This window comes from Lytechinus pictus, chromosome 3, assembly GCF_037042905.1.
Source record: "Lytechinus pictus isolate F3 Inbred chromosome 3, Lp3.0, whole genome shotgun sequence".
In the NCBI taxonomy this organism is placed as follows: domain Eukaryota; kingdom Metazoa; phylum Echinodermata; class Echinoidea; order Temnopleuroida; family Toxopneustidae; genus Lytechinus; species Lytechinus pictus.
In genome coordinates this window covers 3,686,920-3,711,771 of record NC_087247.1, presented here as the reverse complement: position 1 = coordinate 3,711,771, position 24,852 = coordinate 3,686,920, and the positions used below count along the sequence as shown (strand labels likewise).

Here is a 24,852-nt window from a genome sequence, read left to right as displayed (position 1 = left end):
GTTAATCCGAACATTTGTGGCGTTATTCCGAAGGTTCGTTATTCCAAAGGTTCGATAATCCGAAAACAAAATAAGGTTCGATGTTCCGAAGGTTCGTTAATCCGAAAACGAAATAAGGTTCGTTAATCCGAAAACGAATTAAGGTTCGTTTCGTTGTTCCGAAGGTTCGTTAGTCCGAAAACCAAATAAGGTTAGTTATTCATTTAGTTTTCAGACTAACGAACCTTCGGAATTACAAACCTCATTTCTTTTTCGGATTAACGAACCTTCGGAATTACGAACCTCACTTCTTTTTCGGACTAACGAACCTTCGGAATTACGAACCTCATTTCGTTTTCTGACTAACGAACCTTCGGAATTACGAACCCTCGGAAATACGAACCTTCGGAATAACGAACCTTCGGAATATCCGAACCTTCGGAATAACGAAGCTTCGGAATTACGGTTGTATGCGGAGTATACTATTTGGTTTATCGCTAATCAAAACTGCAACGCAATGCATCATGGGATCGTAGCTAGCTCTGCGCGCGCAGACTGTCTGTAGTGCGCAGAGCTAATCTGATTGCCCCCTTTTCGATCCCATAATGCATTGTGGTTCTGATTAGCAATAAACCTTGTTTTGGCAACAATAATGTTGCTCCAAAATACTTGCTTTGTTTAGGCCTTTGGAACCCAAACTTATGCCATGAGCTACAATACCATTTGGACCCTTTTGGCACTACACTGTAGGGTCATATTTTAAAATAATATTGAACATAAAACACTTGAAAATATTAAAAGTAGAGGAGCGTTTACTCACAGTCTGTTAATGTCGCCATCTTGCCGTCTTTGTTATCGTAGCCTAGCTACAAGACTATAGAGGGCGACAATGTCATGAGCAGTGCTAACTTAGATTTAAAGAAATACTTGCTTCAGCCGATAAATATCATGAATCTTAATGATATTTATTGGCCGATGCAAGTGATTATTAATGAAAAATGAAGAGGGGACAGCCAAAGAGGACATGGAAGAGGCAAGTGGAGTGGAAAGGATGTATACACTGAATTGGCAAAGTAGAGGGATGGGGTAAGAGCAATTGCTGCGAGTGAATGATGATGATGATGATTGTAGGATGGTTATAGGATGGTAGGATGGTTTTAAATGGATGATCCCGGCTGAAAATATTTATATCTAAATAAATATAGTAAAATTCACAGAGCAAAATGCTGAAAACTTCTTCAAAATCGGATAACAAATAACAAAGTTATTGAATTTTAAAGTTTATCATTATTTTGTGAAAACAATATGTACATGGTCATGAATATTCATTAGGTGGGCTGATGATGTCACATCCCCACTTTCCTTTTCTTATATTATTACATGAAATCATAAATGTTTCATTTTTTCATACATGTGTGAATGATGTGTCTCCATTATGATAAAATAAGTTGCAGCAATAAATAACTAATGCACTTAAATAGTTTGTGGTAGAAAAATGTTGAATAAACCTAGTTTCATATAATAAAATACAAAGAACAAGTGGGGATATGACATCATCAGCCCACCTAATGAATATTCATAACAACATTCCTAGAACTGTTTCACCGGAATAATGCAAATCTTTAAAATTCAATAACTTTGTTATTTGTTACCCGATGTTGATCAAATTTTCAGCATTTTGCTCTGTGAATTTTACTCTATTAAGCTTTAAATATCTCCAGCCTGGACCATCCCTTTTAAACCCTACAACTGGTAGCAGCGGTGTTCGAACCTTATGCCTCGTATTTTCTGTCCGCCACAAACTTTCTATCATATTTCGTCAACTTTATCATCATGTTCCTGTTTGAGAAACTTTTAGCCCTTCACACTTCTTGCCTGATTGATGCTATAGCCAGCAGCTCGCCTATAACTTCAATGTCAATGCTGTTGCTTGTCTAGTAGGATGTGCTACTACCAGCCAGTCTTCACCTTTAGCTCTATACGTGAGTGGATGAAAGCCTTGCCTGAGTACCAGCTCGGATCGTCGCCTATCGCTCTTCGTGAGTGGATGAACGTTCTGCCTGACTACCAGCCAACTTCACCTTTTTCTCAACGTGAGTAGATGAAAGTTCTGCCTGCGAGTCAGCCTCTCGCCTTTTGACTACAACCATTGCCTGACTACATGAAGTGGATGATGTCGCTGCCTATTTGTCTTCATTCAGTCTCTTCAGCTCAACAGTCTCCTACCTTTGCCTCATGATGCCTTCCAGCCTCTCGCCTTGTTTCTCTTCGTCGAGGGGATGATGCTGCCTTTTGGTCTTCACGTTGCTTTGTCCCTTTATCTTTGCTCGATGCATGACACCTTCCAGCCTCTCGCCTGTTACTTTGTCACCTACGCATCTATGAGTCGATGATGCTCTGCTTTGATCTTCGAAGCCAGCTCACCTTTCGCTGATCAGTTGCTCCAGCCCACGAATGGATGATGCTGTTCCCCTGGTCTTCATGCATACAATGAATCTTTTCTTGCCCCCAAGAAGGTCCGATATTCAACAACTTGAACTTGATGACTCCATTTTACCACCAAACTCTCCAACTCTTAAAAACTTCTACTGGAACTTAAGGACAATTGATTTCCCTGATGGTGAGAACAGTATAACAATTTTGATTGAATTTTGTCACAGACATTAAATTCTTAAAAAAAATTAATAATTTCTGATCAAGATATGATTTCTGTGATTATTAAATTAACTTAACTTTAGATGTACAAAATTTTGTTTATTAAATAATTTTGTATCAGATTGATCTATGGAATAATCTTGCCAAATGTATTAAAAACTTCTTTTGAATTGGTTTCATATAAAAATGATCGAATAGCCAAATTCTAAATTGTAATAACATCAACCTTTAGATAAATCATGTATTCAAAACTGATCTTTATACATGTATACTGTAAAGGCATGTGATACACAAATTCGAGTTTTATTTTAATGATATTAAAGTGTAATACACAAATGAATTCGATTTTTGTCTCACCTGCATAGCAGAGTGAGACTATAGGCGCCGCTTTTCCGACGGCGACGGCGGCGGCGGCGGCGACGGCGGCGTCAACACCAAATCTTAACCTGAGGTTAAGTTTTTGAAATGACAGCATAACTTAGAAAGTATATGGACCTAGTTCATGAAACTTGGCCATAAGGTTAATCAAGTATTACTGAACATCCTGCCTGAGTTTCATGTCACATGACCAAGGTCAAAGGTCATTTAGGGTCAATGAACTTAGACCATGTTGGGGGAATCAACATCAAAATCTTAACCTAAGGTTAAGTTTTTGAAATGTCATCATAACTTAGAAAATATATGGACCTAGTTCATGAAACTTATACATAAGGTTAATCAAGTATCACTGAATATCCTGCATGAGTTTCACATCACATGACCAAGGTCAAAGGTCATTTAGGGTCAATGAACTTTGGCCGAATTGGGGGTATCTGTTGAATTACCATCATAACTTTGAAAGTTTATGGATCTGATTCATGAAACTTGGACATAATAGTAATCAAGTATTACTGAACATCCTGTGCAAGTTTCAGGTCACATGATCAAGGTCAAAGGTCATTTAGGGTCAATGAACTTTGGCCAAATTGGGGTATTTGTTGAATTACAGCCATAAATTTGAAAGTGTGTTGGTCTAGTTCATAAAACTTGGACATAATAGTAATCAAGTATCACTGAACATCCTGTGCGAGTTTCAGGTCACATGATCAAGGTCAAAGGTCATGTAAGGTCAAAGAACTTTGGCCACGTTGGGGGTATTTGTTGAATTGCCATCATATCTCTATAAGTGTATTGGTCTAGTTCATAAAACGTGGAAATAAGAGTAACCAAGTATCACTGAACATCTTGTGCGAGTTATAGTAGTTTTCAAAATCAGCACTGCTGCTATATTGAATCGCGTGATGCAGGTGAGACGGCCAGAGGCATTCCACTTGTTAATATAAGCAATCAATATAATTCCAATTTTTGTATCAATTCAAACCCATATTTGATTCTTAACTAGAATGATTCACATCCCTTATTTTTATTACCGGTAATGTTAGGCTTATACATGTACATAGAAACATTGTTTTTAGATAGTAAGATCATTCAAATTCTACAAAAGTACATTTTTTTTATTGAATCAGATAATTTTCTTTAGCATTTGTCTTGGAATTGGAGTCTTAAAATGGTGTCTCAAATGTACATAAATTGAAATATATTTATAATTTGTAATATGGATCAAGTGATGATAATGTGCAATATATATCAAAATCATAATTTTCTCAGGTCAATATTGTATCTGAATGTATTTTGATATTACAGATGTTTAAATATTTAAATTTTGTCAATTGTGAACTAAGTGCAATATACGAAATTGTAAAACTAAAAAGGAGATTATGACAACTTAATTTTAGAAATGTTTCATCTGTATAATGCTTAATGCTCAAAATTATTTCAATTTTTATTCACTGTATAATTTACTGAAGTTTTATCAATGATAGTGCACAAAGTCAGACTGAATTTAATGTTCAATTTCAAATCATTTCTGATCATTTTTAGACTGTATTTATAGAAGTTGTATTGTAACTTTACAAATTATACAAAATAAGTCTTATTTTTTAAAAATTTGTATTACTAAGTATTAAGTAATTTATTTTTGTTACATTTCGATAGTTTTAATATTTAAATGTGTCCAAATCATTGAATGTGTCTGTTTGGAATATTTTTATGTATTTCAAAATTGAGGACAATTTTTGGGAAGAAGAAAGTTTTGTGTACATGTAGGATGGTGATTTTGTCATTTTTCTATTTGGTTCATTTTCTTTCACTTGTGTTTTCAGCTGTTTTACATTTCTGTTCCGTCTAGACTTGAGTTCATTTGTATTTCTTTTCAGTACTGCCCTTGCAGTCTGAACTTTATTTCTATATTCTTATTTTTATATTTTTATTAAACTTTGAAGATTATTTGAGTTTAATTATATTCAGTTTTCATTCATCCTCCACATTGGATTATTTTCCTCTGATTCTCTTTTGTCACCTTCATTCCTTCTCTATTCAGGTGTTCCACTCATTCCATCCGTCACCTGACTCCTAAGTTTCATGTAATGCGATTATAATCACCCATACATTTTTTATCACCTATCTTATTCCTCATTGGTTTATATTATGAATTGGATTACTACATTTCAGTTGGGTTCTTCTATTTTCTTTCATTTTATTAGTTAGCTTTAAGATGATTTAAATAATGTTATATTACTGTAGCAACAATTTTGATGTGGGCCGAGGAAGGCCAAAGGTATAAATGAGAGTATTTTAATAAATGCACAGACACAGACACAGATGCACAGATACGACACTACAGATCCAGTCTCCTCGTTTAGTTATTCTCTGTCTTCTGTTCCTTATATGTAATGTTTGCTGTTAAGTTCCTGAGTTATGCTGTTGTTTTAAAACTGATTATTTAAAACTGATTATAAAACCATGTTTATACAAAATCATCTAGGACAGATTTCTATAAGGCTTACTATCATCTTTGGGAATCACAACAGATGTTCCTTAACACACCACCAGTGCATACATGTACATAAGAATGCCAAGGTGTCGGTCCATGTAGGTCACATATTGACATTTTAATCGGTATCATCGGCACTCTACCATATGTTTTCATAACAACCATAAGAATTCCATTGACAACTTTGCCATTTCACTTGAAGTGTCCAACTTTTCAGATTCGCATATTGTGAATGATTGTGAGTTGATGGGATATTGTTTGAACATTTTTGAGAAATGAAAGGATCTCGTCGTTTTCTTTCACCAGGCGGTGCCAGGGCTGGCGACAGCAGTGAGTGCGATACGGCTGAGGAGACAGCGAGCGTCACCAGCAGTCATATATCAGAACCAGACAGTATCGATGAAGGTAATTATTATGATTTGAATTATAACAAAAATAATTTAAAAATATTTTTGAATAAAAAATGGTAAAACATTTGTTACATTATTTTTTCCCAGTGACCTTTAGTGTTATGGACATCATCAATATATTCTTTTTTTGTTTATTCATTTGCTGGTTTATATTTTCATAAATCTAATTGTATATTGATATATTTTCTTTGTCATTCTGTTTTCTACTTTTTAGGAGGGGTGGATGTACTTTTTAAAATATTATTACAGTTCACTCTCATCTCCCTCTCCCCCTAAAAAAAATAGATGATATGCTACAGCATATTGTTTTAAACAATATCTGAATATCAATTGAATTGTCAAGTACTGTTTGGTATTGGTAACAAGGATCTTTGCCAAGTCCTTTGGATTAGAAATGTGATATTGCAATGGGAAGTGTGTCATCACCATCGGTTGCCAAAACAAGACCTTTTCAGTAATGTCAGTTCACAGTTACTTTCCATTTCCAAGTTCTCAGGAAGTGCCTACTAAAGAATTTCAAAGGGGAAAATACAAAATTATGGTTCGTGGATGAATGGATGAAAGAAGAACAAGGAAAACAAACAACAAAAAATCTGTATTCTGATACATGTACAGAATTTTTCCCAATGATATGGTTTAGTCATTGCACTGTGACACAAAATTTTGTGATCGATTTACCAGCTTAACTCAAAAATAGAACATTGGTCATTCAAAAAAATACACACATGACATTGGTCTTCTATTGTACGTTTGGCGATTGATTGCTACATGTCTGAAGCTCAGCTCTGTTGAAATATTAAAGTAATATTATGACAGCTGGTTGTGTGCGGGAGCTGTGAGAATAGACTAGATCACTACTGAGCCGTCATATGAGAGTGTAATGAGAAAGGTCAGAGATCAAGTTCTGCAGCATACTGAATATTACTTGTGACTGTTAACGGGGCAATTCCATACAGTGTGTATTTCCGACCCCCTATATGTGGGACCTTCATGAAATTTTCTGTCTCTGATCTCTTGTTCTTTAGTCTGTAATGTTCTCAAAGGACAATGCCTTGGTCAGTTTATAAAGTGATTTAAGACTTGAGAAAAATGGGGGTCGGACATACAAAAAGGTTGATCATTTTATGGAATGGCCCAATGTACAATGTTCATTTACATTGACATGTAGGCCTCTGTCATAAGTGACGTGTAGGCTGACACAGATGACTTTCAAAATGATATTTCATCTACAGTAAATAAGATTGCATACCGGTAATTACAGTTAACACTAAAATGGAGTTACATGTACCATGCTAAAAAAAAGAAAAGAAAAAGAGATTACATACTGTACATGCTGGCCTAATTTTAAGTCAAAGATGAAATACAGAACACACCCTGTTTCATTCCATATTTGGATAACATTTTTTAACAATGTCGAATTTAAAACAGGTACAGTATTTTATAAATCAAAGATCAAATCCATGCTGACATGATACCCTGTTGATTACATGTACTGCATATTCAATTTATAATCATAGCATTTCACTTACATGTAATATTTAATTGCTCAGAATTTACAGTATTTCAAGTACAATTTTTCTTTTGTTTTTAAAAATGCAAAAGGATGCTTTTAATTTTCATTTTAATAGTGATGGCATTATCATATGCAATGCTCATTGAAATTCATGGTTGAATGAAATATTGGCAAAGTACCAATTTCTGAGGGTTGATTGAGTCAATGACATTGGCACAGTTAGAGCTAGGGGAAGTGCACATGTGCACACATATTTTTATTTGAAGGTCTTGCTATTCATTTTTTATGACAGCATGCATACTGTACTGGACAGAACATATTTGGGGGTGAGATTAGGAACATTCATGCTACATATTGTTCAATATGGAAATGCTTGTAATCTATATGTACATGTACATGTACGTAATACATATAATGCATACACATCATCAAAATAAATTTTCAAAAAGCAGATACAGTATGCCCACATTGTAATTGTGAAAATTTGGGTTTGTATTTGTTACTTTGTGAAAAAAATTATAGGCCTACATGGTACTTGTAATATTTCTTTTTAGCTTGTATATCCAGGAAAGGAAATCTGTCAAGTTTGTCAGGTCTAAATGTTCTTTCTTTTACTGTACTTGTACTTCATGCAGTCTTTTGCTTTTTGTTTTTCTTTTGTTTTTCTTTTTTTGGTCTAAATCACTATCAATTACAGTCCTTTGTACCTAACAATTTTAACAAATTCAACGTCTGCTTGATTACATGTACATGTAACTTAACCATTTTTGAACAATATTCATTTTCTTTATGAATCAGTGATTGCTAGCCATGGTTTGGATGATGTTGATGAAAGCAGTGGCCAGGATGCGTTTGAAGAGAAGATTAGGGACTTCATCGATGGAACGACACAGAAGAGGTACTCTAACCACCCATACCCGCACATCCCATCTCTCCATCCCCTTTCCCTTGATATGTGCTGGTGTAAACTAGAGTCTAACATCGATTCTACAAATGTACTTAATATCGGTGCTACAGTTGTACCTGACAGACAGATTCTATCAATATAAAAGATTTCTGATCCCTAGAAATTCATCTTAAGATTGATCTGAATGCCAGACATTAGAAAAATATTGATTTCTTTTTGTTTTCATATCTGCATGGGGGTGAAGAATGTATGTGGCCCTCTACTCATTGGAGTATAAAAATGTATGGTCAGTTCCCCCATGTCTGCGCGGTCTCCCAAGTCTGCGCACCCGCGTATCTGCTCGATTCTAGTAAAAGAAGATATGCAACGAGCACGAACTTTACACATGCATTACATAGACAGGTATTCATAAAAAAATCCGACTCAAAATGGTGGAAAAATCATGAATTCAGGGCATTTCATGTGATGGCCTCAAAATGCAGCCTTTGTCATCAAAATCCCCGAATCGTGTGCAAAGTGAATGAGTGCGCAGACATGGGGTACCATTTTTTTTTTCAATCTGAAAATGACTGCCCAGAGGTTTTTCAAGAAAATCTTATATTTTCTTTCATTTTTTAATGAGAAATTTGGTACACTTACTCTTAATAATATAAGGAACACTATTAACCAAAAGATTTTGTGAAATAAGAAATTCATGTTCAATCTTAACTCAAATTGTTAGGTGCGCAGACTTGGGGCCCACCATCATACATGTACGTTTGCAGTAGGTATACATGTCATTCTCAGAGTGACATTTTTGCACAAGTACTGTACATATTAAAGCATTTTGACATAATTTTCTGCACATGGAATTAAGAATGCAGCCTTCCACTTCACATCATTCTAGATTCATTTGTATACCAAGGGGTAATGGAGAGCATGTTTCAGTACATAAAACAATAAAGCGTTTTGGCATAATTTTTCATATCTTTTTCTCTCCCGTTTACGTCACAGTGCTGCAGGTCGGAAGCACTGTCTGGAGGGTATCAGAGCAGCTTTCTCAAAGAAATACATCTTTGATTTTGTAGATAGTAGAAAGATCACATTAGCAGACTGCATTGAAAGGTGTATAAAGAAAGGTAAGATCATGATCTATATACTTTACAGTGAAACCTGTATAAGACCACTCAAGAAAAGCAGATTTGTAATAGCAGGTGCTCTTAATATGCTGGTTATGTTTCATTGGGAATATGATGCAAGGGAAAACCAAACTTTTGGTCTTTGATTGACAGGTGGTCCTTCTATACTTGTTGCTTCAGCAGGTTTGTCTGCATGTTCAACCAGGGCCCACCGAGGAGTATAATGGTGGTTTGAAAATTGCTTGATGCCTTCCACAGGGGTTCAGGGAGGGGGGGAGTTGGGGGGGGGGGGGGGCTAAAATGGTTGGTGTTATCATTTTTTTCATCCATTTACTGCAAAATCTGTAATTAATCTCAGTTTAAGTTTGATTTTAATGCATCTCAGCCCTGTGCAAGATGGCCTCCAGATACGAAAACTTTTGCATTGAAATTTCAGAAATGAGGCTTGTGCACACATATTAATCTTCTCTGAGATCTTTGAATTTTTACTGAGTTTTCTGAGTTCTTAAAATTTTTAATTTTCTACTCTACCATATAAATTCATATGAAGTAAGGCCCTGTACTTGATATTCCATCCTTTTTTTCTCCCTATCCTTTTAGGTAAAGGTGATGAACAGGTCGTAGCAGCTAAAGTATTGAACACATTATGGATCCAGCTTGGGGCAGGATTAGAATGTGAGGAAGTGTTTACCGCTATGAGACCCATCCTCATGACCAAGGTCCAAGATAAAACCGCTGCACCTGCTGCAAGAGCAAGCGTAAGATATTTTTATTCTGATTTCAGGAGATATCAGGGCCCCATCTTACAAAGAAATCCATCAGTGTCATATTTTTTTTAACAGGAACTTTGCACAATGTCCTTTGTAAACAAAGAGAAGCACAGTGAATTTTCAAGAAAGCAATGAATGTATGAATATACATCATAGTTAGAAAATATTTCGAACATACATGCATAAAAGATGTTGACGTTGCTGGCCGTCCATTGTGATTGATCGGATCAATCGCAACTCTTTGTAAGATGGGTCCTGTTGATTTCCATGTTGGATGCATAATATAATATAAATATAATAATATAATATAATATAAATGCCTATCATAATTATTATTATTATTATAATTGTAAGGTATGTTCTGATCACAATATCTCTTTTATATTTTCTTTTTCAGTGTGCTACTGCTTTAGGACTAGGAACATTTGTAGCAGCTGCAGAGTTTGAGGTATGTTGCTATCAACGTTAATTTTCATGGTAATGTTTTTTAAATAACAGCCAACAGTAATGACGTTGTTTCACAGAGACTCGTACATGTAGCTATGGTAATTTTGCCACCACGGAAAGATTGATTTGATTACTGCTGAGCCTAATTTGCATGATAGGTTCCACAATGTCTAAGTGACCAGAATAGTAGGAGTCTTATGAAACGGGTCCCTGGTCGACTGATAAATTTGCATGATAGGTTCCACAATGTCTAAGTGACCAGAATAGTAAGAGTCTTATGAAACGGGTCCCTGGTCGACTGATAAATTTGCATGAGCTGGATCATTCTGCCATTTGTATTTTGTCACTGTTTTTAGCAAAGAACTTCTGTGTGTATCAGGGAAAAAAATTACACAGGGGCTTGGGGGCGATTTTCGCCCACTAAATGCTCAAAAGAGCTTCGGAAAATCCCCATTCATTGCAATGCTAAAGCTAATCAAATGTTGCAGATTTATGCAGTATGTCGTGAAAAGAAGCCCCCTGCAAATAAGAAAATAATTTTTTTTTTATGTGTTCTTTTATTATTCATCCAGACTGTATGCAGCTGCATGAATGCTCTTGAGGATATATTTAGCGCTTCATACCTGAAAGGTGACGGGACTAGTCCTACCCATAAACCTGGTATATCTACCCTACACACGGCAGCACTCAATGGCTGGATGCTACTACTGTCTATAACGCCTCCTTCTAGGATACGAGTAATAGTAGAAACGTAAGTTGATATCCATGCTATTGCCTCAACGATATTATGGATATTTATGATGAAAGCGCCTCCAGACTTTCTTTACTATTTCAAATGTCTAGAAAAATGATCAGGGGCCGCATTTTGAATACTATGGCTACAATAAAATTTCCTTTGAAACATAGACATAAGCATAAAGCATAAACATGTCATATAGAAATAATATTGTCAGATTTCCAAAACAAAAACAAGTAAATGTTGACTTGCACTTCAAATCTTTCAAACAATTTCTTAACTGCAACTAAATTAAGTACATCTTTAAAAAGGGTCTATGTTTACTTCTTTCATGTATTAACATAATAAATAACAATGCATGTATCACGTGCCCGAAGGCGCCAAATTTGAGTTTCTTGCCTATACACAACTACGCCACGTACGACTACGCTTTATATTACGTAATGCATAGACGGTGTACACAGATACATTTCACGTGAACTACTATAGTTTATTTAGCCTAAAACTTCGACACATTAATTTCTATACTTAAATGCCGTATTTCATCTTGCCACTTGGGTTAAATGATAACATAGCTAATAAAATTTAAGATAAACAAATAATACTCGCGTCATTGGGCTCGTATCACAAATTCAAACACATTAAACGGCAACTATGGAAAAGCAACATGCTTCCCATGACCAGACATACATGTAATAGCAATAAGCCACCAATCGGTGAATTATATCATCGATTTACAAGATGAAACAAAGAAAGTCATAACAAACTGAGAAATTACAAAAACTTCATCCTGTACACGACAGAGATAATGATTAGGACCCCCCTCTTGGTCATCATATATTCACTCCAGTGGTACTGTTTGGAAATTGGAAGAGAATTTGGCGACGACGTGCCCAAGCGGACGATCATGGACCACAGAGGTTGGCCGTCTCCACTCCAATTCTGGCTGCACACCCGTCCATTCAAATCAATATTTTACTGGAGTAAACTTAACTTATAATGAATTTAATCTTCCTCATCAATTGATATTCTCTTGACATGGTCTCCTGCATTTGTAATGTATGTAATACTGACTGGAAGTTCCACTCTGAAATCAAACCCTACTGACTCTTCAATGTAAATAAAATCCCCAGATTCTTAGATTGCTTCAACCAGAAACCCGCTCTCGATGTCCCCGAGTCCAACATTGATGCCCCTTAGTTGTGGTGACTGTGATGCTTCTATTTTACTGTAAGCTGTTGAATTTGGTCTTCTTCCATCTTTAAGGAGCACGGTTATTTATTTATTCATGTTTTATTCAACATAATCGATAAAAAACAGTGTAGGGTATTCTGGTTCAGTTAAAAAAACTGTTTTACAACGGAGCCCTTCTCAAATAAGAAGAAACATAAACATGATAAAACAAATACAGAACAAATACATGGTAAATGAAGAAATAACAGAAAATTAATATAATGAAATAGATAACATAATATGGATTAAAATCAAAATTGAAAACATAAACAAAAACATAATCACTCTATCATCACATTCCACTTTCTCTGTTTCCACATCTCCCCGCAACACAATATCCACGGACGCCCCTTCCTCCTTTAGAGTTAAACACCTCCTCTTATAATCAGGAGTGCTGCTACACTCTCCAACCTCTGTTATGTCCCCAGAGACACTCAATCTCCTCTTTTGCGCTGATCCTTTTGCCTCTGCTACAGAAATTATAGGGGGGTGATAAATTCGTCGATCACCTCGTCATTTACGACAAAATCAGCCACATTTGTTCTGAAAACCCCCAAAATATACTATAATTTGTGTCCGGTTTTACATTGCTCGGATGGGATCCGTTGGGATTATTCTCTTGGCCATGGTTTACTTTAAACATTGGTTAACTTAGACTACTACTTCTACTATCTATAACACAAATAAAAAGAAACATAAACATGATAAAACAAATGCAAAACAAATACATGGTAAATGAATAACAGAAAATTAATATAATGAAATAGAAAACAACATAAATCTAAATCAAAATTGATAACATATACAAAAACATAATCACTCTATCACTGCATTCCACTTTCACTGTTGCCGCATCTCCCCACAACACAATATCCATAGACGCCCCTTCCTCCTTGAGAGTTAAACACCTCCTCTTATAATCGTGAGTGCTGCTACACTCTCCAACCTCTGTTATATCTCCAGAGACACTCAAGCTCCTCTTTTGGGCTGATCCTTTTGCCTCTGCTACAGAAATTATGAGGGGGGTGATAAATTTGTCGATGGCTGGATGCTACTACTATCTATAACACCTCCGTCTAGGATACGTGTAATAGTAGAAACGTAATTGATGTTTTCCATGCTATCGCCTTGACGATATTGATATTTATGACGAAAGCGCTTCCAGACTTTCTTTACTATTTCAAATGTCCAGAAAAATGATCAGGGTCACATTATGAATACTATGGCTACAATAAAATTTCCTCTGAGACTAATTAGTGAATTCGGTTGAAATCTCATGGAGATCATGATTAGGACAGTCATGGTCCACAGAGGTGGGCCTTCTCCACTCCAATTCTGGTTGCACACCCGTCCATTCAAATCAATATTTTACTGGAGTAAACTTAACTTATAATGAAATTAATCTTTCTCTTCAATTGATATGGTCTTGACATGGGCTCCTGCCTTTGTAATGTATGTAATACTGACTGGAAGTTCCACTCTGAAGTCAAACCCTACTGACTCCTCAATATATATGAAATCTCCAGAGTCTAACATTGCTTCAACGGGAAACCCTCTCTCAACATCCCCGAATCCAATAATGCTACCCCTTAGTTCTGGTGACTCTGATGCTTCTATTTTACTGTTAGCTGTTGAATTTAGTCTCCTCCCATCTTTAAGGAGCGCGTTTATTTATTTATTAATGTTTTATTTAACATAATCGATAAGAACAGTGGAGGGTACTTCGGTTTGGTTAAAAAAACTGTTTGACAACGGAGCCCTTCTCAAATAAGAAGAAACATAAACATGATAAAACAAATACAGAACAAATACATGGTAAATGAAGAAATAACAGAAAATTAATATAATGAAATAGATAACATAAATCAAAATTGAAAATATAAACAAAAACATAAATCACTCTATCACCGCATTCCACTTTCTCTGTTGCCGCATCTCCCCACAATACAATATCCATGGACGCCCCTTCTTCCTTTATAGTTAGACACCTCTTATAATCAGGAGTGCTGCTACACTCTCCAACCTCTGTTATATCTCCAGACACACTCAATCTCCTCTTTTGCGCTGATCCTTTTGCCTCTGCGACATAAATTGTCATGTTGCCACATTTGTCATGACCCAAATTTCCACATTTGTTCTGAAAACCCCAAAATATACTATAATCTGTGTCCAGTTTTACATAGCTCGGTTGGGATCTGTTGGGATTGTTATTCTCTTGGCTATGGTTTACTTTAAACATTGGTTAACTTAAACTACTACTTCTACTATCTATATCACAAATAAAAAGAAACATAAACATGATAAAACACATGCAGAACAAATACATGGTAAATAAATAAATAACAGAAAATCAATATAATAAAATAGATAACATAACATAAATCAAAATTAAAATCAAAATTGAAAACATAAACAAAAACATAAATCACTCTATCACCGCATTCCACTTTCTCTGTTGCCGCGCCTCCCCACAACACAATATCCACGGACGCCCCTTCCAAACACCTCTTATAATCGGGAGTGCTTCTACACCCTCCAACCTCTGTTATATCACCAGAGACACTCAATCTCTTGCGCTGATCCTTTCGCCTCTGCGACAGAAATGAAAGGGGTTTAGGGTTGGTATATCGTTATTGTCTTGACTTTATTAAAAAAGTATTGACAAAACCTAGCATTCCATAGAAGTGTTGACTAAAACTCTTGTCAAGTCTGGCGTTAACCTGGGTCTACGATCCATGGGGTTTTGCAACAATGAAAAAAAAATAGAATTCTGCTGGAATCAAACAAAATAGCTAATGAATGTGTTTGTATGTTTAAATAAGTATTATGTGCCACATGATTGTGATTTGATATTCTCTCTCACACATACTTTTCCTTGCTAGATTTCATGCAAGTACCCACCATGTATTGGCAGTTTTTACATTATACTAAAATTTTCAGCTTGATTTCACCATTCACCTATGTCAATTCATCGAAATTTTAAACTTTTTGTAACAAAATCATTGTTCACTGTTACTAACCGTGTTTGGCTTTATTCTTTTGCCCTTTTTTCGATTTCAACTAGACATTTACCGAAGCTTCCAGATCTGTTGTCTAGTGAGGATGTCAATTTAAGAATAGTAGCTGGGGAAGCTATAGCTATGCTATATGAACTAGCTAGAGAAGATGATGAGGTAGGTATTTCCAGTCACCTAGTGCCGAATGATGTTAGAAACCTATTCAGGATTCCTACTCGCATCAGAATCGGATCTTGATAGATGGATGGATGAATTTTATTCATTTTTAATTGCATGAAGAACTTTCCTTTGAAAAAATGCATTGATCTGTATGATTTATGAACAAAATGTCCTGCTGGGTTTTAGCTGTTTGTAATTTACACATAACTTCACACTATCTGTTCTCATGCAAATAAGATGCTCAATTTGTTTGATGGGAGTGAAATTTCATATAACTGTTATAAATTTTTGACAAAGTTATATCTTTGCATTAAATTGGAATATACAAAGATTGATTTTCAACTTAAGTCCATTGGAAATCAAAGTGATCGGCACCCAAGAACGGGTCACCAGTTATTTGTAAGGTTGTGCTTAACTTTGAATAAGTATGTGAAACAGTCCCCAGTAGGGAAGTTATCCCGGGGAAGTAGTTAACGTATTAATTTATTACTGATAATTACTAATTTATAATCCTGTTCCTTTGTAAAGTTGCATTAGGGTAATTTGTACTGTATTATAGTAACCTTTCCAGATTAACTGTCCGACAATTATATGACACACATGTGTTGATAGTGTCGTTAATTTTTTATCAATCAATCAAGATTGTAGGAAGTACAGTGGCATAGAAGTCTGGTCATGACTTTTTGTATGTGTACTGTTATAAAGCACACGTTGGTTTCCTTGTACCTTCTTAGAAAATTGCATGACAATGTATTGCCTACCAGTTTTGAGATGATAGTGATTTTTAGAATTTTGTTGTATCAAAAGTGACTTGTGAAATTATTTTTTAATGCACAAAATGAATGTATTTTTTTTCTCTTATAGGAATTTGAAGGTGATGATATAGATGATCTTGCAATGAAGTTAAGAAATCTTGCCACAGACAGCAACAAGCACAGAGCCAAGAAAGATCTGAGGCATCAACGATCTAGTTTTAGAGACATCATACAAACTATAGAGGTAAACATAACATCTTGATTTTCCTCTCGCTGAAAGAATGTTTTCTCTCAATTGGTTCTTTTGGTTGGTTTCCTCAAATGAATGTTAATCAAAAAATTGATGGAACACCCCAAAATGTTAGATGTTTAAAAGGAAGTCGACATCATCTACAACATTTTATGGCGGTTGTAAAATAACTTACAATCGATTCCAAGCCAGTTTTAGGAGTCTGGTCTGGCAATAAGACATGCTTTAATTGGTAAATTTGCCAACTTGTCTATTGCCAACTCGTCCACACGTCACGTGGTCTACCATCATTTAGTCTAGTGCCATTCTGTCCAACATTTTTTCTAACAACTGTTTTTTCCCATAACCATATGGTCCAATAATCACTTTGTCTAATCACTAGTTTGCCTATGATTATTTTGTCTCATAACCTGTTGGTCTAATACCCATTTCTTCATTAATTTCACCCAATTAACACTTAGTCCAATTCGACTAAATGTTATATGGAGCAAATGGTGATTGGACCAAATTGCAGGTATACCATGCAGAGAGTGGAGGAACTGATGGTAGACCAAATGATAGTAGACGAGTTGGTAACTGGGATTAGACCAATTGAAAATAAACCGCTTTAATTTGTTAAAGTTTGAAATTTGAGTGTGTGCTTGCAGATAAAAGTTTTCGCACCCACGCACACAGTAAATGTATTGAGACCTGGGAGGTCTTTGTCAAAGAATGATGAAAAATTGTAAATATGTCATTTGTTCAGAGTCCAGTTGGGTGTTTTATAAAGCTGTTCGTAAAGTTACGCACAACGTTACACATGACTGGAACATGTTCTTAGGTGCTAAGTGAGCTACATAGGGATAGTGTGGCACAAGAAAGGATCACCAGTCGTGCGTGAAGTCTTGCGTAACTTTATGAACAGCTTATGAAACACCCACCAGGACAAACTGCTGTCTTGATTCACCAATTTTGACAAAGACTTCTTTGTTGCCAATTGTCATGAAGGGCATTTGACCATACATTTTCTATGTTCTTGAAAGCATCCTGCCTAGTAACTCCTTCTCCCTCCACCGATCGTCCCACTCAAGTGGTACTAACCTTTGCCTTCCTCCACAGAACGGTGAATCCCCACAGGAGCTTGTCAAGTTTGGGGTAGAATGTTTAGAGATAGATTCATGGGTGAGAAAGAGGCAGTATTCTATCATCAGGGAGTCTTTAGGCTCAGGTACAAACACACATCTACAGGAAAACCCATTACTCAGGGATATATTTGGACTTGGGGCTCCCCTCGTTATTGGGCCAGGGGGCCACAAGAAAGCATCAAAGTCAGAGAGGGTAAGTTCTCTCATGTCCAATATGAAATTCATTTGTGTATTTCTTTGTGTTTATTTATTTTTTATCATACATCCGTTCATCTATGTATTGATTTGTTTATTCCTCTTTTTTTGAGTTATTGATTTGCGTGTTTTAATATTTATCAATGTCTTTCTATTTATATATTTATTTGTATTTCTATGAATATTTTTTGAATTAATTATATATTGATTGATTGATTGATAAGGTCATTAATTCATCAGTCACTTCTTTATTAAATTTGAAACATCTTACATCTATCTTGGAAAATATTTAGGTGACTTATTATATTCCTTAATTCTTTTTGGGGGATTAAGTTTATCATTTGGTATTAATTGTGTAATTGTGCTGATTGCAACTTTTTCACCTATTTAGTAGGGTTTTGTTGTGATAGGCATGCATACTTTACGTAACTATATAAATGACATATTTCGGAAGCAACAAATAAACTTTCTATTTTCCCCCCTCTTTTTTGCTCTCTTTCTCTCTCTTTCTCTTACAGCACCAGTTTAACTCGGCTGCATTTAAGGCTCGCACCAAAGTCAGAAGCAAGCAACGGGACAAGCGTGTAGCAATATACTGAAATCCATTGTAGTTTAGATTTTATTATCCTAGCTTTATATATTATTATGTATTTCTTACAAATTTCTTGGACTTGGATGTCCCATTGACTGGCCTCGTAGCCCCTCTCATAAGCCTTGGATATTTGGTGCCCTTTTTGATTTTCCCATTCAAGCTGTGTTATCAAAATGTGCCCTGTTGAAAAGCTGCCTTCCGCTAAGACCCGAAGTCAAACCCCCAATCTCATCCAGCCATGGCATGGTCGGTTTTGATATCCACGATGGTACAATGGAATGACAGTGTGGTGTATAATGTCATAGCAAGGTCTTGATCATGTTGGGTCAAGGGACGCAGTGTTATGGGCCAAATCCTTGGGAGCTAACAGGTAGTTTGTAATTTTCACAGATAACTGCTATTAACTACTGAAATCCTTGTATCTGATTGGCTCAGAACGAGTTAGCTTTGTGAAACGCTCCCCTGTTGCACTACCCGTCTTTATCCTGTCTCGGTCCTTATTTTCTACAAACTTCTACCGTGTGTGAGGGTGCATTTTTTTTCCTTTATGTGTGAATGTTTTATCAACATTATCGTCTGAAAAGTTGTCAGATCTGACAACTCTCCTTGAATTTAATTGGCTGAGAAGCACTTTTATGATGGTAACTGTCAGTTAAAACCGGATTGAAAAGTTAAAATGGACCTAAACTTCCAAGTTACCTCCTGTAATAAGACATCAAAGCAGTTCAAATTGGGTTTGAATTCAGAACTTTCTATGTAACATTAAATTTTAGCCGGGGGGGGGGGGGGGGGGGGGGGAGGGAGGGGGTGTAACAGAAGAGGTCTATACAATTATGATTATTTATTATTAATCATATCTGTTTGTACATGGTTTTCCATTGACTTACAGGCACACTTTGTCGTACAAATGATCGGAATCCTTTGTGTCACAGGCCCCCTTTACACGGTCACCTTTGAAGGCTAAGAAGGCGAAACTGCTACTGGAATACCATTAATAACAAATGCTAAACATGGTATAAGTCGCTTATTGTATCATTACCAATATTATTTGACTTCAGTGGGTTACAACACTAGCTTCTAACTAGACAGCTGGCAGCCGTCTGTTTCGAGGAATTTTTAAAAACATTTTTTAATTGTTTTTATTTCTCCTCGTACACAGACGGCTCGCGATAGTGCAGCCGCCATTAGAGGGTTAACAATGCAAAATCCCCCCGATGGGGCTCATCGATTTTTGTCTTTATTTCATAAAAATATATAAAAAGGGCTTGACCAAAATTAAGATTATTATTCTGTTTTGGCCTGAAATGCACTAAAATGGGAAACAATAAACTAAAAAGGAAAAAAAGAGTGACTTACTTCAGCTGTCGCGGAACTACCACTTCCCTGGTTTATCCGAACTTAATACATAAACATATGGCCATTGAGTCCCTGTACAGATGAAGTTAGAACTTCGGTCTCTGAAATTGGTGAGTGGAGCCAACGGAGTTCAGCGGAACAACCAATATAACAGAGACCGAAAGCTTTTTGTCTAGCTTCTAACATGCCACACACTTTATGAATTAGAAATATCAAGAATATGAGACCTACAGATCTTTACAAGGTAGAAGACCACAGCATCTACAGAGATGGTCAAACTATGTATCAAGGGTCAATTGAAGAGTTGACTGTAAACAAATTCACCATCTGCTTTGACCAGGGATTAATCAAGATGGTCCTCCTTGTTCATGTATATCTTTGTAGGTCTGATATGTGTGGTGAGCCCTCTACTGGTGAAATCTCCCAAACAGCTCACCCATTAGATCACTCAACATTCTACTTGGTATTTCTCTCACTATAAAACGAAAAAATAAATTGTGCAAATTTTAGGGTCAAATTGACCAAATTCTATGATCCCTTGATGGGAAGCCTTAGCTATAACATGATATACATCAGAAGATAAAAAAAAGTTTCTAAACATGCTGTGTCAATTTGTGTTGAATGAATAAATATTTGAAGGAAACCATCACTACACTTCTTCAATCGGTAGTGTGATGAAAAAAATGCTTAAATGAATAAAAGACCGCAAACCCCTTCAACTGGCAATTAATGTGATGAAAATATAAAAATCAGTTTTCCCCATACAAAGTTGATAAATTCATAACTTCATAAGTAACTCCATTTATTTCTGATGCATGACCTTTAAAAGGTAAATGTCACATTTATGTTGCCGATTGGCAGAATAAAAGCTGATCAAATGAGGCATCAAACAATCCATTGTACTGATTGGGTTAGCCGAAAAGATCTGCCATGACTTGTCAATAAGAAGATTAGATTTGATAGCCCTGTCTTACCTGCCATCAATCTACATGTACATGTGGTATAAGATTGATTGCATTGATTGTGAATATGCAAAGGATTATGTATAAGGGTTATGGCAGGGTTACAAGACGCTATTTCACATAGCTTTTTGAATGAATGAACAAACCTGTGTTTCATTTGGAAAACAGATTTCTCAATCATTTTATTTATGTAGTAGGAAATTCATTCCCACTATGTTAAAAGTGGTAATTTTGGAGGGAGCTCATTTAGCACAAGAAAATATATACCAGTCATTCATAAAGTGATGGTTAACTCCTGAAAAGCTGTTTGAAACAGCCTCCAATTATCAAGTTCAGCTCTTAATTTCCAGATCTTAACATCCTTTTTTTTTTTTTTTTTTTTTTTTTTTGGGGGGGGGGTAATTTTATAACTGTTAAATAAAAATAGGTATCTTTATCAACACTGTATCATGAAAAGCTGAAATAGCCACCAGTTATCAGCCGCAATCATATCTTCAGCTCGGCTTTGAATTTCCAGGTCAAACTTCCCATTTTGGGAGGAGGGAGGGGTCTGGATTCTTTTTTTTTTCATAGCTGAACAATGGGAAGGGGTGATCCTAGGTGACTTTCACAACTCGAGTCAATTGTTATTCCCTCCCATTTAAAGCATAACTCCGCTAAAAAGTAGTTGGCAGCTTCGACTAGGATTCAAATATAAAAATCACTGATTTAGCTGTTAATTCATTCATGATTGTACTTTGTAACTGTTTACATAAGAAAGATATTGCCAGAGATTTATCAGTAAAGTGCTTGAATCAGATAATGTCGCATGAAGGGTTATCACTGAATTCCGACGGATCGCTATGTTGGGCAAACAATACAGTCTGCCCCCTGGGTGCTCTCAAGTGCAGTCTATGGCGAACCTAGATCATTTGCTGTCTTATTAGAAAAGTAATGACTACCATTTGGTAAATGAAGTTCAGCAATTGCTATTGATTATGCACTGGAATGAGAACAGTCCAGCACTCGTTCTGTAAGAAGCAAATTTTCATACTTCCAGAAAAGTGAATTCATCCCTTTAAAAGCAAACTAAGTCAAGGGTGACAGTAGTCATTTAATGGTGATCATGTGCATATACCATATTATTAAGAGGAAATCCTACACATATGCCCTTTCAAAGTCAATTTTGTCTTTGTTTGGCCAGTTAGAGGTAATTTCCCCCACTCTTTCAGGAAACTTCCACATACTTAAAAGTGACCTTGTTTACCAAGTGCATGATGTTTTGTTTTCCAGTGAAAAGTAGTAAAGGTAAAGCTGTTTATTTTTCCCCAGGTGCCATGTTTTGACAATTTTCGTGATATATCTGCTGCGCAAAATTTTTTGACCTCGCCGCTCACTGACTTTTTACTTTCAAGTCTCGCGCAAATTTTGGGACCAACTTTGTGATGCCCGCGTACGCGGTTACGACATTACGCAACATTATGTAAGTGCATGTCAGACCCAAAATTGATCATAAACGTGATTTCATGTACAAATCCAATGCAAATTGTGTATTTGGCCAAAATTCATAAATGTATCATTATTTCTACTTTTAATGATTAAACTTAATTAATTTTGCCTTGTTTATGATCAGAATTAAGTCTAGAACGATTTCCATCGAAAAACAATAAAAAACAAAAAGTAAAAAAACAAAAAAATACACAAGAAATTAAAAAAACAATAAAATACATAAGAATCGGTCTTGGTACCAGAATTTTTTTCATTCACAATTGTTAGGAATGCTATAAAGAATATTTTCACCAAAAAATAGCATTCTAGGAGCTTTATTTAGTGAATCAGAGCAAAAAGTATGATTTCATGAATAAATTAGCATAATTCATTCATATGAAATAAAAATATATGAATTCAGTGAAATTTACTAATGCAACTGCGTAGATTACGTCATTCTCTACCATCATGCAAATTTTCGTTTTGATCGCGCAATCCACGGCTGAGATCTTAAGGGGGGGCCATAATGGCCCCCCCCCCTGGGAATGACAAGAATCAAAATACCCCGGGAGATTGAGGGTTAAGAAGTATTGGTGTGTGAAACCCTACCCTTAACAACTATCGGAAACATAACAGGGCCCTGGACTTACTTTGACCCCCTAAACAAGTACAGCAACAGCCCCAGCATTAGCAGCAATCCTTTTCCAGTATGTGTATGCACAGTTGAGTTACAATTACCTCAGAGAAGCAAACAAACGAACAACTTATATGAGTAAGTTTCCCGGGACTGCCCCATCTCCCACAGGTCCCTAAGCACGTAGTGTTGGGGCAAAAAGTATTTTAGTCTTTTTATACCCTTGCAAATTGAACCATATAGCTTTCCTAGCAAAATAAATACCTTTTTTCATTATTTTAGTGTTTTTGACACCCTTATTACGTTACGTATGGAACGTGCCCCATCTTGAAAAAGAGATTCCTTTTTTGGTCATGCATGGTATCCACTCGTCATTGGAAGTGGCACCCCCTGGGTTTTTATTCATGTAATACTGAATCAATTTAATCTTTTTCAAAATTAAAAAAAGGATTATCTCAATTACAGTCCCTCTTGGTTCATATTTTTCCTGGAAAATTTTGAGAATTCCTTTTGATGTCGATCTTAATTCATCGGCCGCAACATGCCTTTTCCACAGACCCTGACCCATGTGTATATTGTCTCGGTGTCCAATGGTTTGAAATGAAAACAACAAAAACAGAGAGCTCTATGGAGTATGACTAATGTCTACCTTTTATAACTCTCTGTTCATAATATACCATGAGCTTGAGAGTATTCTTTTCTTATCTGTCTGTCATGATGGTGTAGAAGGCCCTGGGATTCAAATTTAAAATGATTTTAGGTCAATAAATCAATTACAAGTCTTGCAAAAAATCAATCACAGATTTGCAGTAGATTGTTTGGCTGCATGTTGCTGTAAGAGTGTGTAAAAACCAGGAGTGTGCCAAAGTGAGAACGCTTAACCCACTCGACAATCCCATCCTTGGTACCCTTTTAAAACCAGGAAGTTGTTGTATTCATATCAATGCATCAGTTCTCAACAAACAGCGAAACGCATTAAAGATTTAAAGTAAAGGACCATAAGTATCCAGGGACGTACTCTCTCCTTGCCTGGCAAATGTCATGTTGTTGTGGTTTATTAATGGATGAATTCCAATTATTTTGTAGGATTTGCCTTTGATATTTCATTAGGTGGGGCAGTAAATGGGATTAAAGGACAAGTCCACCCCAACAAAATTTTGATTTGAATAAAAAGAGAAAAATCCAACGAGCATGACACTGAAAATTTCATCAAAATCGGATGTAAAATAAGAAAGTTATGCCATTCTAAAGTTTCGCTTAATTTCACAAAACAGTTATATGCACATCCTGGCTGGTATGCAAAGGAGGAGACTATGACGTCATCCACTTACCATTTTGTATTTTATTATATGAAATATTCAAATTTTCTCCTTATTGTCAAGTGATACAACGATTAATTCCTCCCTTAACATGTGAAATTAGCATGGTTTAATACTATATGGTTCAGTCAAGTTGGTCCTTATTGTCAAATCTATAAAAAATGAAATATTGTATAATTTAAACAATAAAAAACAAAAGAAATAGTGAGTGATGGACATCATCGACGGACTCACCTAGTTGTGCATATCACTGTTTTGTGAAAAATAAATGAAACTTTAAAATGTCATAACTTTCTTGTTATGCATCGGATTTTGATGAAATTTTCAGCGTTATGCTAGTTTGATATTTCTTTATTTATTCAAGTCAGCATTTTCCTGGGGT

General features: G+C 35.8%; 1 protein-coding gene across 2 annotated transcripts; it reads left to right on the top strand.

Annotated features, from left to right (window-relative positions):
- Positions 1-5,754: 5,754 nt before the first annotated feature.
- LOC129257966 (interferon-related developmental regulator 2-like) lies at positions 5,755-24,650 on the top strand. 2 transcript variants are annotated; one of them, XR_010292869.1, is made up of 12 exons: positions 5,755-5,911; positions 8,228-8,327; positions 9,330-9,454; positions 10,055-10,212; positions 10,622-10,672; positions 11,244-11,422; positions 15,705-15,813; positions 16,681-16,815; positions 17,920-18,138; positions 18,659-19,751; positions 20,179-22,516; positions 23,090-24,650. XR_010292869.1 is itself a non-coding variant. In XM_054896415.2 (10 exons), exons 1-10 carry the CDS (start codon positions 5,782-5,784, stop codon positions 18,737-18,739), a joined length of 1,287 nt encoding a protein of 428 aa, XP_054752390.1. In that variant the 5' UTR covers positions 5,755-5,781; the 3' UTR covers positions 18,740-20,188. The 2 variants fall into 2 exon arrangements, 1 of the variants encoding a protein (XP_054752390.1); XM_054896415.2 differs by lacking the exon at positions 23,090-24,650 and having other exon boundaries at positions 18,659-20,188.
- Positions 24,651-24,852: the final 202 nt, after the last annotated feature.

Bases quoted from the DNA above. Each gene is read 5' to 3' on its own strand.
- LOC129257966 (XM_054896415.2), top strand. From the start codon at position 5,782: ATGAAAGGATCTCGTCGTTTTCTTTCACCAGGCGGTGCCAGGGCTGGC. The intron at 5,912-8,227 runs GTAATTATTATG...TTTATGAATCAG, and splicing joins ACCAGACAGTATCGATGAAG to TGATTGCTAGCCATGGTTTG. The intron at 11,423-15,704 runs GTAAGTTGATAT...GATTTCAACTAG, and splicing joins ATACGAGTAATAGTAGAAAC to ACATTTACCGAAGCTTCCAG.